The sequence below is a fragment of the Chelmon rostratus genome, chromosome 18 (genome assembly GCF_017976325.1).
Source record: "Chelmon rostratus isolate fCheRos1 chromosome 18, fCheRos1.pri, whole genome shotgun sequence".
Classification (NCBI taxonomy): Eukaryota; Metazoa; Chordata; class Actinopteri; order Chaetodontiformes; family Chaetodontidae; genus Chelmon; species Chelmon rostratus.
The window spans coordinates 13,346,653-13,361,757 of NC_055675.1; the positions used below are offsets into that span (position 1 = coordinate 13,346,653).

General features: G+C 43.2%; 2 protein-coding genes across 2 annotated transcripts; one reads left to right on the forward strand and one right to left on the reverse strand.

Annotated features, from left to right (window-relative positions):
• Window positions 1-4,127: 4,127 nt before the first annotated feature.
• Window positions 4,128-6,655, reverse strand: ccdc167 (coiled-coil domain containing 167). The gene is made up of 4 exons (XM_041959114.1): window positions 6,531-6,655; window positions 6,220-6,314; window positions 6,005-6,057; window positions 4,128-5,437 (listed from the first exon to the last, which is right to left on the reverse strand). Exons 1-4 carry the CDS (start codon window positions 6,579-6,581, stop codon window positions 5,319-5,321), a joined length of 318 nt encoding a protein of 105 aa, XP_041815048.1. The 5' UTR covers window positions 6,582-6,655; the 3' UTR covers window positions 4,128-5,318.
• Window positions 6,656-7,106: 451 nt separating this feature from the next.
• On the forward strand, window positions 7,107-14,904 carry kif25 (kinesin family member 25). Its single transcript, XM_041959376.1, has 15 exons — window positions 7,107-7,175; window positions 7,322-7,387; window positions 8,512-8,634; window positions 8,801-8,942; window positions 10,259-10,362; window positions 10,455-10,540; window positions 10,628-10,667; window positions 10,757-10,824; window positions 10,920-10,994; window positions 11,119-11,265; window positions 11,525-11,701; window positions 12,640-12,794; window positions 12,886-13,131; window positions 13,679-13,834; window positions 14,085-14,904. The coding sequence occupies exons 1-15, from the start codon at window positions 7,107-7,109 to the stop codon at window positions 14,234-14,236; spliced, it is 1,806 nt and encodes a 601-aa protein (XP_041815310.1). The 3' UTR covers window positions 14,237-14,904.
• Window positions 14,905-15,105: the final 201 nt, after the last annotated feature.

A 15,105-nucleotide genomic window follows, 5' to 3' on the forward strand; every position in this document is an offset into this window, starting at 1 on the left:
GCTCAACAGGAGGTTAGTGTCTGTATCCATGGATTAACTCGTGGTTCTTCTGAATGGCCTTCGCAGACAAAAGGTCAGAAGAGAGCAAAGCAGGGAGAGAATGAAAGTAGTATGATGTATTATTTACAGTTTGTCATGTTTCATAGCTGAGATCGAGCAGGCGTCTGGGATCACATGTTATTAGACAGACTGTATATGCCTGTGCTTGTGCCGTAAAGATATTTTGGAGAAAAGCAAATAGGAAGTGGCCGATCAAAGATCAACCACGTTCTGGTTTAATTTGGACTCCTCTATGATATCCCCTGTTCAGCTTCGGTTTCCACAACCAGCGCATTGCAACAACTCAGGCAAGGAAAGAAAGTATTATTCTGAATGAAATGTCTCTGAAATGACTCTCCTGAGTGAGACAGGTCGGTTCGACCTGGATGATAATGAGTAGGCAGATAAAAAAAAGTGATGATGTTGAGCGTGACAAGTTTTTGAACCTCCGCCTCGTCTGGACAGCACAGACTAGTGTAACCTCCGTGACCGAACAGCTCGACACTTATTAAGACGCAATTCTGCAGCAAATGAACTCTCCCTCATGCCACCAATCACTCTCCCATCCTCCCGTTCTACTTGACTCTCCTTCTGTTAAAGAGAAACTCCCATTTTCTTATGAAGAGATTCATCACCGCTTTGACTCCAGCGACGGTGACTAATGTAGAAATTAGGTGCAGAGGGGAAGAATTCAGTCATGACCAGTGTCAGGACTTAAGAGGATTATTACCTGGGCATGATGACTTAACTCCTATTATCACTCCACTATTCGCAGCCATTAATTCTGCCAATTTCAAAGAAGTAAGCTTTAGATGCTTTCACACGTGAGTCGGGATGACAGCTGGGTTAATGTGCATAAAGTGTAATTGTGTAAATACGGCAAGAGCATGAGAGCAGGAGTGATTTCAATCCCAAAATAAATGTGCTGAGCTGAGAAATGATGTGTCATGGTTTCAAGTAAGTATGAGAGTGAGGTTAAGACAAATTATGGACTTCACCACATACTTGGTTATGACGTGTGTGAGAGAGTGTGTAGGAGTTATCTAAGATTTTCTTTTTCTCCCTATTAAGTTATGGTCACTGAACAAGTAAAGAGAAATCTCAGGGACCTTATTATTATTATTATTATTATTCTTACATATCTTAATATTCACATCTATGACTTAAAGTTGTCTGACCACAAGTAGACTACAGCTGGTACTTACAATTTTGAGGTTTCTTTACTCGAGTACTTTCACCTTTATGCAACTTTATCGTTCACTCCACCACAGTTCAGAGGCAAGAATTAAACTTTTTATTTTATTCGTCTTACAGTTTGTACTTAACATGAAAATTAAGATTTCATAAAACATAATGCATTATTAGACTAAACTGCCCAGCTGTATATATATAGTATAGGCCATTTTCCTGCATCACACGTACTTTTACTTCTGATACTTAATTTTACTTTGAGTCACTTTTCCTGTATTAAAACATGATCTGACTACGTCTATCACTGACAGTCGATACAGTCACAGTACATTATGCACTGGCACTGCATACATGTAGCCACAGAGATATGTGTAGTGATGTTCAAACAGCATACAAGACACATTTCAACTGAAATGCGACCAAACATTTGATATAAAAGCTTCATGATGTAATATTGCTCTGGCGAACTGGCCCTGAAGGGGCAGCGAGGAGGACGTCAAACAGCTTACATAATGAGATGTGACCCGAGTGCAGACGCTGAACCTGCACCTGCAGCAGGTGAGCTCAAACATCCTGCTGCCTCAGAACTAAGAGAATTCAGAGGGACGTCTGGCATTTTGGTGCTCAGACAAACCTATTTTAAAATAATTTGTTACAAGTCATGTACTTTCATAACTTGAGGCCACTTAAAGCAAAGCTGCACACAGGGTCAGCGTCTGCCTCTGCAGGACCTGTTACTCTCATGTATTTTAGGAAGAGCAATTATATAGCAGTTCACCAGCAGTCAGGGTAATTCACACACAGTTCATTACACATTTTAAATAAGAAATCTCAGTCAACATTTTTATATCTAACACTTTTCAAAGTTTTCAAAAGTCAAGTCTAGAATTAAACAAAATCATTAATGGCAGTGTTATTTGCCAAAATATGCAGACTAATTTATGACTTGTTGCTGTCACATTTGAAGGTTACATTTAAATGTTTTTAAATTAAATAACTTCAGCCACAAATGATTATTTTAATATTTTCGGTGGCCACGATCATCCTTTAAATCCCACAGAAGTGTTGCATAATGGGCTTGTTTATGTTTGTTTTTTTCTGGGGATGAGAGATGGTGAGTGCGTAGGCGTGTTGCGGACTGTGCTGCTGATACTGGAGCGTGTAGGAGGGAGGGCAAATCAATGATTATTTGCATGGCCGTCCTGTCATGCATTTAACTGGATTACCACCACAACCAAAGATCTCCCCTGTGCACCCAGAGCAAAGAATGGGACATCATTTTAACTGAAGGCTGAGTCAGGTTATATTCTATATTTTTATTGGCAAAAAATACCACGAAAAGACAAAAAGCAGACAATTCATTGAGTCTGAACGCTCACCCCTCTGCTCCTTTGTTGTCCAGAAACTATTAAAACATCAATGGGATTGTTGATGTGTTTTGTTGTGTTGATGCACTGGGTGACATGTTCCATTATCATGCTGAACTTGAGCACTGTAGTTTATTCAGTTTAGTTTACTCACTACTAATATGTATTCATCCACATCTTAAAATATGCCCAAATGCACCATTTTCTCCTGCCTGAATAACATTTAGTGTCCCGCTGTTGCAGGAAATTAAGTTAAAAATTACAACTATACATTCATGACTTAAGATTTTCAGTATGGGCTTGGTGCCACAGACAGCCTGGGAAAGTTTGAAATTATTAGAAGATGGACAAACACGTGGCTGGTTGTGGTCTTTTCATTGGATTTGTTGAGAAGAAGAAAATAACTAATATTATCAGCAGTTTTGGAAGAAAAAGTCAGATGTTTTAGTTACTATATGTAAAAATAGCAATACCAGACCATTATATTACTTTATACACTGCTGGGTGAATTTTCCTCTGGGGATCAATAATGTCTTATTGATATTAGCATATCATAATGTATGAATATATTTTGTATTATTAATCTGATCTCTTTCAAATAAATGCAGTGGAGTAAAAATGACAATATTTGCCTCTCAGCTGCGATGGATTTGAAGTACAAAGTGGCAGAAAATTAGCCCAGGGAGTCGCTGCAAACCTTCACATTAAGGCTACAGATTAAACTTCACCTCCAAACCTGAACATACATGTTTTGTTTACAGTCCAGCAGAGGGGCTCGATGACAGAGCGGGCGAGAACATGTTTCGCAGGCTGCAGTAGTAAAAGATAATAGGATACAACTCACTGACTAACCAACATCACACACTTTTTCTGCCTGGAATAGCACTGACACAGTTTGTCCAGGGGAATGTAGGCGAGAGCAACACCATTCTTTGTCTGCTTAGATCTATTTCAGTCCTGAATGGGAGCGTGGCTAATGAAGAGGAGACAGGCTGAACTTATTCTAAGTCAAGAGAGTCGTTATAGACAACGAGATGAGAATCAATATCAGCAGTTTTTTTCTTAACCCACTCAGGTTGGAGAGAAGGCGTTAAGACTTTTTACAGTCTTGTCCTCAAACTGTCCCCCAGTGCTTCACTATTCACTCCATGACTGTGCTGGATGAAAAATTACACCTCCTCTGTATCTGCCTCCAGTGTCAAACAATAAACTTCCTGATTCGAACACGTCTGATAACTCATCCACCAAGTAGTCTGGCCCCTTAACATGTTGACTCTTCAGTCAAACTTTTTTATCAAAGTACATATATTCACCCATAACTAGTTGCTTATTAGCATGTGTATTCGTGTGTACCTTAAGATAAAGCGTTACAAAATATTCTGTTGTTTTGTTGTACTAGTTTGATGTTTTAGGAAGAATCCCGAATTCCCTCTAAAAATGACACATCCAATTATAGCAAAGTTGGGCCTCTTTTAAAGGTATGAGTCATGACTTTAGAAATAAGAATGAAAGTTGAGGGGCTTTTTTTATAACTGAGATTTTATAATACCGCACTACAGATAACTAACACATGAATTACAAACAATACAACAAATATTCTTCCAAAACTGATATAAAGTGTTTAATATATACCCGTACATTTAGTACAGTTATAAGGACCAAACCCAGTTTTCATACCCTCCCCTTTCATGTGTTAAAAGACATTTGTGAACATATTTGGCATTTTTAACTGTCTTTAGCAGACAGGTGCGTTCTCAGCATGAGTATCAAAAACAAGACAGACATTATTCAGGCTCTCCATTTGCTGCAATGACAAAATTGTACAACTCACACTGAAAAAGACAAACCAAACATTATGAATATCTTCATTCATCTGACTGCATATGTGATACAGTATGTGTACCATGTATTATCACATATGTGACTGAAAAGACAAAAGCAGGCATCACTGACACCATCTGATGAACATCATTTTGATATATTGCATGAAATATTACATAAGTTTGTTTGTAGCATAAGGCAGCTATTTAGGTGAAAACTGCTGTATATACATTCTTCTTTGCGTTAAAAGTCATTATATACAGTAAGGTCTTTAGAGAGCAATGAAAGTTGGGGAAAACAATCTCATGTCACAAAATCTACTGGGTGAAACCATCCTGTGTCACCTGCAGTACGGTATGGAAGACCAGTCTGTGGGCTGGGATTATTATGGGATAATCAACAAACAACACACTGATGCATTTTCATTTTTGTCGCTTGATGGTTTAGCATTACCACAAACTATATGATTGCTGTTAAGATAAGGCAGCAGCCTTCTGTTCACATAAGCCTGTGTAATACCAAAATGATGCACTCGCTCACACTGACGTTTATAAAAAGCTTCCAAAAGTGGGCGAAAAAGAACTTTGAACTTAATTTGTGGATATGCTGACGGAGATTTGAAGTGAGGGCAATAATTAAGGTTCCAGTATGTTTAAAACACAAACTTTGCAGTCCAAGAAGCTGTGGTGGGGTTGTGACTGTGCAGGACAAACGTATGATGACCAGAGGAGATCACAAAAATGACTACGGTGCCATCTAGAGGCAGACGTGAGGTATTCCATCAACACAGCTCCCGAGGCTTTCCCATGTATTTAACCCCTGTGTATACAGTCCTCATATTTCATTTCATGACAACATTGTCCAGTGTTGCAGCAGGTCCCCTTCAGATACCAGGAGGGATCATGAATCCTCTTCATTGTAAAAAAAGACATAGTAGAAGAGAGCGCTGACGGCTAGCAGAGCGACTGATAGCAGCATGTTCTTCCGATTCTCTCCTCTTAACATCTCCAGCTCCTTGTCTAGAAAAGAAAATCAAAACCGACGTGAAGGCCCTGATGTGTGGCAGCACTGACCTGAATACAGCAGAGAGGAACAAAACCGGCAACTGCTCCACTAGTGCTGTATTGCATTAAAGGCAGACTGAATGTAAATGGGCCGCATTACACTGGGTTTCACTGAACTTTCATGACCTGTCATATGACTTTTCAGGAGGAGCTCAGGTCATTTCTGCAGCTTCAGAAATGAGTCCTTCCTGCATTGTGTGTGTGTGCATGTGTGTCTATAGTTTGTCTGCTGTGTGTGCATCTTTCTGATCTTCCATACTGCTTTCATTTCTTGACTTTGGATGCTATTCAGTGATACATCTAAACAAAATGGATGTAAAGACAGTTTCTGTGACTATAGAAATGGTAAACCGACTGCACTAGTCATTCACCCATTCACCCATTCACACACACACACACACACACCAATGCAACAACCTCACAGGAGCAATTTCAGGTTCAGTGTCTTACTCGCCATGACATCTGTCCATGCCCACAGTTATTTGTCAAGTATGAATAAGCAATTCATGGACATCCACTTACCTAACTTTTGCACCCTCTCATTCATGATTGTCATTTCATCCTCCAGCTCCTGCCTGTGGAGCAGAAGAGATGATGTCAAGCACCACCGTGGAGAGGGTATTACAAAGATATTCATTAGGTTTCATCATTGAAAGTACAAACTGACAACCGCTAACGAGGTGTTGACAGTAAGTGGTATTTTAAACCGCCATCATCAGCTCCCTCGTCATCCTCACCTTTCCTTCTCAGAGAGTTTCTCCTTCCTGCTCCTGAACTCTGCCCTCTCCAGGTTGTCTTGGCAACGCGCCCGCCGCTCCTCCAGTCGGTCAATCTACAATAGAAACGAGTGAGATAGACTTCAACTTGGACAACATTAACTGAGAGAGTTTGGTTAGGTCAGCAGACATGACAGTGAATGAATGAATGCATTGAATTTGTGTAAGTTGAATGTTAGCTAATGTTAGGATGCAGTGACTGTTAGCTTACGAGCTAGCCTAGCAACTGGCTAGCAAGCTAGCTAGCTAAAGACAACGTTCCGGCGTCTTACCTCAGTGGCGACACTGATTTTCTCTCGTTTCTTCTCTTTTAATTTAGCCATTTTGTGACAGAACCACTACTAACAGCCTTATTGAGTTGGACAAACTGTGACTATGCGGAAGTGTTATTCTTCTTTTCTTCCTTTGGGCACTTCGCTCCTCAGAGGCTTTGCTGCCCTCCATCGGTGCAACGCCAACAAACGCTCGGAGTGACAAACTCTTAATTTAGACCAGCAGAGTGCTGAAGTCGTGTGCGTCTGCATCAGTTTAAAGTAAGGTCGTGCCATGTCATTTTAAGACATGAAATATTCAATATTTCGCTCTCAGAAGTTGCAAAAATGATCACGTAAGCTAACGCATGTGAAAACACTTCCATGGCTACAGCTGAGCTGATGTCCCAGACAGGAAGCTGTCTTCACCCCTCCCTCTGTGAGGCGGACAGGTGAGCAGAGCGGAGAGAGCCGCTGTTGACCTGCGTTAATCGCATTATATGACCCGAGAGGACACGACTTGATCAGCTGGGAAGGAAAGGGACGAGGTTGTCCATTCTCGTCTCTACTAGCTTGTTTTCCTTGAGGAAAAAAAAAATGCCTCTCTTTATAAACCGGGACCAAATATTTGCCCATCAGGTTCACCTGCTGGAGCACAAACTGAGGGTAAACTCCATTTTAGTTAGTGAAATTAGTTTATTAGAGATTGTCCACCTATTTGTATCTTATTAGTGTATTCTAAATTACTCAACACATGTGTGTATATGAATACCCAGACTATTTCTAATGATCTTTGTGATATTTGTTTTCAGAGTAAGGAGGAGCGCATACTGGAGCTGGAGACAGAGAATGCTATTCTTCATTTACGACTGGCCGAGGTAAGAAGATTTCTGCCATTCATTACTGACAGGCTTAAACCTGAAGGTCTCCCTCTTTGTTCTATTCTGTTCTACTCATGATGAGCATATTCATTCCCAGTTGCTCAGGAAGGTTTTTGTGTGAATGTGAGTTTCATCTGAATGACTTTTTGTGCAAAGTGTGTGTTGTAGACGCAAAGTCAGCAGGTTTTAACACCTGTGTGACTGTGAGGTGAGTTGCATCACGTGATTCAGTGTCACTTGAATGTGTATCCGAGAAGCCTGCTCTGTGTTTGATGCTAATTTATTGCTGCATGGATCCAAATATTCTGTTGAACAGTGGACATCAGCTGCACCTGAATGGCACAGATGCAATGGACAGACGGTTGATGCTGTCTGTTGAAGATACCAGCAGACACCAGATGTTTACTAAACTCACCTACATGCTTTATTTCCTATATTTCCTCCAAGACACAAGTATGTCTGTTATATTATGAGACAGAAAATCATCCCAGTCGACCTCCTGTTCAGGTGCTCAATGCCAGGCAAGTTGTAAGCCGGTCACAATTATTACCCAAAGTAATATGTCTAATTGGGTTTTATAACCGCTGACATTTTGACATGTAATTAATAGCATTAATTAAGAGTGCCAGTTCCAGGGTCCTGATTATGTGCATGCTTGCTCGCAGCCATGGCTTGTTGGGGCAGATAAAGTGAACAGGAGTAATGTTATTGATTACACCTGTGCTTCTTGTGATCCAAATACTAACGAATGCACACAAATTAATGTAGTTGGATCATGAGCTTCCTATGGAAGGAGTAAGTAATCCCTGGTCATTTCAAATAGGATGCTATGACGCTAAATAAAACAATTACCGCAAATTTAGCAGCGGATCGGTGCAGGTTTTTGGAATGAGGATAGATTCTCCACATTTTGCATGCTGTATGGCACACTGGAGCAAGCCATCTTTTCGGGAAATTTGTCAGTTTCTACACCCTTAACTACTCACAATTAAGCATCACAAGATGCAAGTCGGGGATAACCTTATTTCAGCTGCTAGTCATACTGTAGCTTGGCATAAAGCAGTAAGAATGAAGTGGCACAGCGGTGCAGACTAAGTATGTTGATGTTCTATCCTTTCCAGTGTCTGGGGAAACTCCGTCGGGACCAGGAAGAGGAGACAAAGGCTGCGGACCATCATCAGCAGCAGAGGAACCCACAGACGATAACCCGGTCAGCCCTCGCTAAACTCCTTCCCGAGGTCCAGGTACAAACGTGATGAGATGTGAATGTGTGTGTGGAAGCTGTCTTTACATCTGTTTAGCTGATGCTTCACTGAATAGTATGCAAAGTCATGAAAGGAACAGACAAACCATCGACACACACACATACAGAGCCCTACACAATGTGCCCTCTCTGTGTGTTTGTGGCAGGCTGTGAAGCAGGACTTGAGTGAGGTTTTTGCCGTGTATTTGAGTTTTGCCACTGAGCTGGAGGAGCAGAGCAAGCAGCTGCTGGAGAAAGTGGAGCGGGCCAGCTGTTCTCTAAACGGTCACCGTGCAGACGAGGTTCAGGGTGAGTATCTGAGCGCACGCCACCACAGATGCAGCATCTTGGACACCTTCCTTAGGTCAGGTGTCCGAAGGAATGATTGAGGTTTACTGTTGGGCACCGTTTTGGCCGGTGTTTGGAGGTAGAACATCCACATTTTCTACCTCTCACTTCCAATAACTTCTCTGCTCTGCTCACACACTCCATCCCAAAGTGGTTTATAGCGCAGGTAATCCTCTCACGCCGTCCCTCCCCTCTTTGCTCTCACCCCGCCCTCTGCGGTTGTCCAAGGTTGACTGTCCTGGTCTGTGCAGTCAGCTGCTCACCGTGCCTGCGATGTTAGGCGAAAGATGATCTCGTCAAACACTTCGGCCCACATAAGCCGGAGCACATGCTGCGCACGATGCTGCGAGTTGCACCTTTTATTGTTGATGTTAGATTAGGATGTAAAAACGTACCTGCACTGAATGGAAACTGTTCTTAACCCTCATTCGTATCCACTTCTCTGGATTATAATTTACTGCTGGGCGATTTCACTTTCATTACGTTTGCATCGCATTTTATTTGCTACTTTTCTCATAATTATTTAGGGCTGTTAATTGGTTTTTACCTCCATACTTTGAGTTTTTGAATGTTCATGTTTTATAGAGCTGCGCTGGTTCTGCAGTGGGTTGGTGGGTTTTTCATCAACAGGTGTACTCAACAGGTATCTCATTGGTAGAGTAATAGTGTCAAAGCCTGGAGCTCTTTTTGTGTTTTTAATTACAGGATTGGGTAACTCTCATTTTGGATGCAGCAACAGCACCCAGAAACGTATTTATGTTCTTATTTTATGCATTAAAATGACTTTGCAGGGAACATGCCATATAATAAACAAATAATGCAAATAAATTACAGGTCCACAGAGCCAGTTAATGCTCTGAAGGCTTTAAAGTACAGAAATATTTACAATAAGAATCAGAGGTTTGTTACTATTATGGGAATAATTTATTTTCGACACTATTCACTTCTATTTCTGTTTAATCCAGTCTATTCCTGAATGTCTCAGCCTGTCCTGTGTGAATGGAGTAGTTTGGTTCCAAATGTGCGTGTGTGCTGCAGGATTAAAGACTTGGCCTGAATTCAAAGATTTACACCAGAGGACGGACGCCTGCGTTACAGCCCTTCATTCACTTTACAGATCTGACCCGGTGGTTCACCAGTGGAGGCTTTTCATCTCATTTGTTTATTCATTGTCTTAATGAGGCCACCTTTAACCTCACGCGCGGAAATGAAATGAAAAAGTCTTCTCCTTTAATTTTGATGACTGCCTGACTTGTCTTCCTGCTCTGCCTGCCCAGACCTGCAGGCTCATGTTGCAGCTCTGGAGCGCTCTCTGGAGGTGGAGAAGGAGAGGTGCAGGGCGGAGAGGCAGAGGAGGAAAGAACTCCACAACGCACTGGTGGTGAGGACAGGCGCTACGGTTCAGGCTCATAAAGCCCTGCAGCACATCTGATGGGATCCTGAGCTTCATTTTCATTCTTTGTTTCGCTGCAGGAGTTGAGAGGGAACATCAGGGTTCACTGCAGGGTGCGACCAGTTCTCCCCTTTGACTACGTCCAGTCCTCCACCTCTGGATCATGGTGGGCCAACACACGATTCATCACCTGAAATACCATTTAATAAAACGAAAGCTGAAAATAATCCAATTCTACGCTTTTGTCCATCAGGCCTGCGTCATCAGAAGAAGTGGTCTCTGTAATCAGTGATGTGAGTTTCACAGACTTGTAGAATTCATCTTATTTTATCGCTTCTAGCTGCTTCACTTCTCTGTGCTGCTCCTCTTGTGTTGTTTTAAGGACACGGTGATGGTGAACTGCCTAAAAACAGGGATGCCGGCGCACAACAAGATGTTTGAGTTTGAGAGGTAAAATCAAACACTACCACCATGCAGTGTGCATAATTCTGTTTAATTTTTAGTTTATTCATGGTGACTCACTGTGGCGGGCTTGTTTCCTCCAGAGTGCATGGACCAGAGGACTCTCAGCATGCCGTGTTTGAGGAGGTCAGGCCGCTACTCACATCTCTGCTGGACGGGTAGGTGTGAAACGACACAAAAAGAAGAGTACACCTCCTGTCAGTCAAATGTATTCAATCAGCTATATTCATTAAACAGCTTGGTATGACTTAATTGAATGTCATCTCCCTCCCTGCCATGCAGCTATAATGTGTGTATCATGGCGTACGGGCAGACAGGCAGTGGGAAGACTCACACCATGATGGGATCCCAGCGGCTGGAGGAGCACTCAGGGACGCAGCAGGAAATGCAGCAGGGTATTATCCCCCAGGCTGCTGCTGAGCTCTTTCGGTGAGACAGAAAGGCATTTTTTACCATTAATTTGTTTTTGTGGTGTTTACAGTGTACAATGACAAACCCTGCAAGAAGTGAGTACGTTTCGATGCTGAAAACCTCAGTCGATCTGGTCTAATGTGCCGTTAATGTATCCTCATCCAGCCCTTCAGTCCATCAGAAAGAAGATACGTGTATTCATAATGTGCACTGACACTTGAAATGGGATCTCAGCCCGTCCGTGCTTGTGTGTCTGCCCTCTGTGTGCGTGACCCAGGCTGATCTCTGAGAAGCCTGCAGAGAGCCACACGGTGGAGGTGTCAGTGATGGAGGTGTACAACAACGAGGTGTTCGACCTCCTGGCCAGAGATGAGCGGGGGAACGCCGCCGGCCAGCGCCGGGACGTCATCACCACCTCCTCTGGTAGCAGCCAGGTCACCGCCCTCACATACGAGTGAGTACGGCCACGGCTGAGGCGGCCGTGTGCAGACGGTGTTTATTTGTCCTTTTGTTATGAAGGGTCGAGAACGTGACATTTTGCAGCTAGACTGCTGGTTTCATGAAATAGTTTTGCGGAGTAGCAGTTCTTTTAAAGCTCCAGTAATCAATACCTTCTTGTTTAAAAACGTATCAAATTATGTGCAATGGGAAAGGTGTCGCTTGTAGTGATGACCCACAGAGAATTATCACCCAGATAATCCCCCCCTCAGATCCACGGAGCTTTACAGCCCTTCTTAGTTAATTGTTTTTAGTTTTATGGCCAGCAAATCCCAATTTGCAGCCGCAGCAAGCAAAGCAGAAAAGCTATGATAAATCTACTGCGTTACCTGCCCAGCACCAGACTGCTCAGACATAAAGTTTACTGAGCATTTAAGCAAATAATATTTTAGATGTGGACAAGAATGATTTGTTTTTGTGGCCACTTGGGGCAGAAAAGACTGTAAGTTGTAAACAAAGCATTATAATCAACCTCTTTGAGTTGGTATGGCGAACTTGTTATCCTGTTCACACATCCAGAAGACAGGGAGCAGCATTAGCATTCGTTTGGAGTCTTGCTTCAGGCCACCTGATGAGAGGATACGTCGGGCTCTTGAGCTGTTAAATGCTATGTGATGTTCACCAGCTAGTCAGTAACTGGCTGTCGCTTTGGGCTGCCTTTCGTGGCTGAAAACGACCCCATCAAAGAAGTGAGAGTGAACCGAAAGAGTCGAGATGCAGGCAGTAAAACCTGCTTTACTGAGAGGAACTGCAAAGTTGGCTGATCATCTTGTCACTATGAGTAATACCTTTCACATACACAGTCATTAGATTTAATATTAGTATAAAAGATATTGATTATAGCAGCTTTAATGAGTGAAATGCTTGTAAAATATGTTGCATGTACTCTTACAGGCCTGTGTGTAACGCCTCTGAGGTGATGCAGGTCATCAGCAGCGTTCTGAAGCTCAGGGCTCACTGTCCCACCCTCGTCCACACCGACTCCTCGCGCTCTCACCTCGTCGTCACCCTCACCATTTCCTCCAAGAGCCCCAACGCGCTGGCTCTGGGTGAGACGCATTCAGCCACACGCTCACAGACCCGCACTCTTCAGCATACATGACAGCACGTCCCGTCATTGTGACTTTTATCCTCGTTCAGCCCGCAGGCTGCAGAGCGCCAAGAAGGACATGCAGCGCTCCACCCAGAAGGAGTGGTGGAGTCCGCGCTGTCGCCGGGCCAACTCTGCCGCCCGCCAGTCATCTGACGAGCTCTTTGCGAGCTCCGCCTCCTCTCCCTGCCCCTCCCCGTCCCATTCCCCCTGTCCCTCCCCGAGGCCCAGCATCTCGCAGGATCTGTTCAGGACCAAGCTGCAGCTGGTGGACCTGGCAGGGAGCGAGTGTGTCGGTAAGAGGGCCTCAGTGCTCCAGGATGTAGATATCACAGGGATACTGGTCCCTGAATGCCCCAAGATGCATCTTAACATGGCAAAATGCTAAATGGGACTTTAGGCATATACCTAGTTTAGAAGATAAACAACTGCTCTAAATTTTTTTCTCTTTTTCTCATTCCTTTTGCATTGTTTCATATGAACCATCAAGAATCTGACAGGGAGTATTGTTAAATAAGAGATTGATGACTTGGCATAATTGCTGTGTGAGTGTTTGGAATTTAAATTTGGACAGTTTTCAGTTTTACTGCTTGGAGCCAAATATCCTGCTCAAAAATAGCTTGTGCCTGCTTTCTGTGTGAAAGTGTGCGAACTGTGAAATGCCAAACGATTAATCCACACGTCCCAGCGCAAACAGAGCTGTGGTCTTTGTAACGACCTCTCTTTTAACCTTTGTACACGCAGGCAAATGTTCATTTAATGCAGCACAACCAAAGGCTGTCTGCTGAGCAGATCAGTTAGCTCTGGGGCGCGCACAGATGTGTGTTCATATGTGTGTACCAGGTATGTCTGGAGTTTCGGGTGCAGCCCTGTGGGAAGTGTCCTGTATAAACCGCAGTCTCTCAGCTCTGTCCGACGTCCTGGGCGCTCTGGCCGAGCAGAGACCACACGTCCCCTACAGGAACAGCAAACTCACCCACCTGCTGCAGGATGCCATAGGTGACGCATGCAGGCACACACACACACTATCGCTTTTTATGACCTATGAGTCATGCTTCCTCTGGGAAAGACCCGTTCATCCCCACAATGTCCGCACAGTTTCGTCCAGCCGAGAGATTCCACATATTAATATTCCCACATACATTCACATAAACATACCCGGGGGAACAGTACACGCAATTAAATCAGATCTGTCCATTTTTGTCCGACATCTCAGTCTCCCCTTGCTCTTCTCCATCTTCTCCACCAGGTGGCGACGCCAAGCTGCTGGTGATGCTGTGCGTCTCTCCCACGCAGCGCTTCATCACCGAGACTCTGCAGTCGCTGGGCCTGGGCACGCGGGCCCGCCAGGTCCAGAAGGAGCTGCCGCGAAGGAAGATTAACACCCTCAAAGTGAAGTGATAAGACAGAGGAAAAGAATTGGGCCTCTGCAGATGCTGTGGTGAGACTGAACCTTTCTATAAGCCAACAGAACAGATTGGATATCGTTTGTTTGACGGCGTTTGGCCCTTGTTTCAAAGACAATTTAAAGTGCACAGCCTTAAACAGTATGACAACATCTTACTGCAATTATTAGACATTTGATTAATGGGTTACTAGGTGCTGCATGCTCATTTGTATTAGCACAGCTAATCCTGTTTTTTAACCCCTGAACCCCTAAGAAAAACTACTGTAATAGAGTCACATCCTTCATCTTACTCTTAGTAGTTACTTTCACTAGTAAATAGATTGGCACTGATTATATGTTTTTTAATAGATTTTGGTAGCATTTGGAAGCTGCAGATATTTATATGAAGCTTGAATGTACAGTTCAATACATTATTTGTGTGTAAGTGACTCTAAAACCACTGTATTCAGCACTTTTTTCCACTTTATTTCCGCTTTCATCAAGCTGTAGATGATGCTGAAAGTCAATAGCCGTGTGTATGCAAAAACTTTCTGACTTCAGCTGTAAATACATTTCAGTACTTACTGCTGATGCCATGCCTTCTCCATTTTTAGAGCTTTGAGGTGCAGCTACGTTTTTAAAAAATTTAACACATTTCGATGTGTTCTGTACCTGCAATCATCACCTGTCAAACACCTTGATAGAATAGTTTCAGTAGAAAATGGTGTCAGTGTTACTTTAAAATAAACAGATGATATGCAGATGCGTGCGTCTTTGTGTATCAGTCTGTTCCAGGAAAACATGTTCTGGAAACTTACTGTCATCCGGTAAGTTAAAACAGCGCACAGCCCCCTCTGGTTGTACACAATCCCTCTAAAAAATA

What these genes read in the sequence shown, in the direction of transcription:
- ccdc167 (XM_041959114.1), bottom strand. Translation starts at nt 6,581, where the DNA reads ATGGCTAAATTAAAAGAGAAGAAACGAGAGAAAATCAGTGTCGCCACT. An exon ending in AAATCAGTGTCGCCACTGAG is followed by an intron (nt 6,315 to 6,530) that starts GTAAGACGCCGG and finishes TTTCTATTGTAG; the next exon opens with ATTGACCGACTGGAGGAGCG. An exon ending in TGAGAGGGTGCAAAAGTTAG is followed by an intron (nt 5,438 to 6,004) that starts GTAAGTGGATGT and finishes TTTCTTTTCTAG; the next exon opens with ACAAGGAGCTGGAGATGTTA.
- kif25 (XM_041959376.1), top strand. Translation starts at nt 7,107, where the DNA reads ATGCCTCTCTTTATAAACCGGGACCAAATATTTGCCCATCAGGTTCAC. An exon ending in TGCTGGAGCACAAACTGAGG is followed by an intron (nt 7,176 to 7,321) that starts GTAAACTCCATT and finishes ATTTGTTTTCAG; the next exon opens with AGTAAGGAGGAGCGCATACT. An exon ending in TTCATTTACGACTGGCCGAG is followed by an intron (nt 7,388 to 8,511) that starts GTAAGAAGATTT and finishes TATCCTTTCCAG; the next exon opens with TGTCTGGGGAAACTCCGTCG.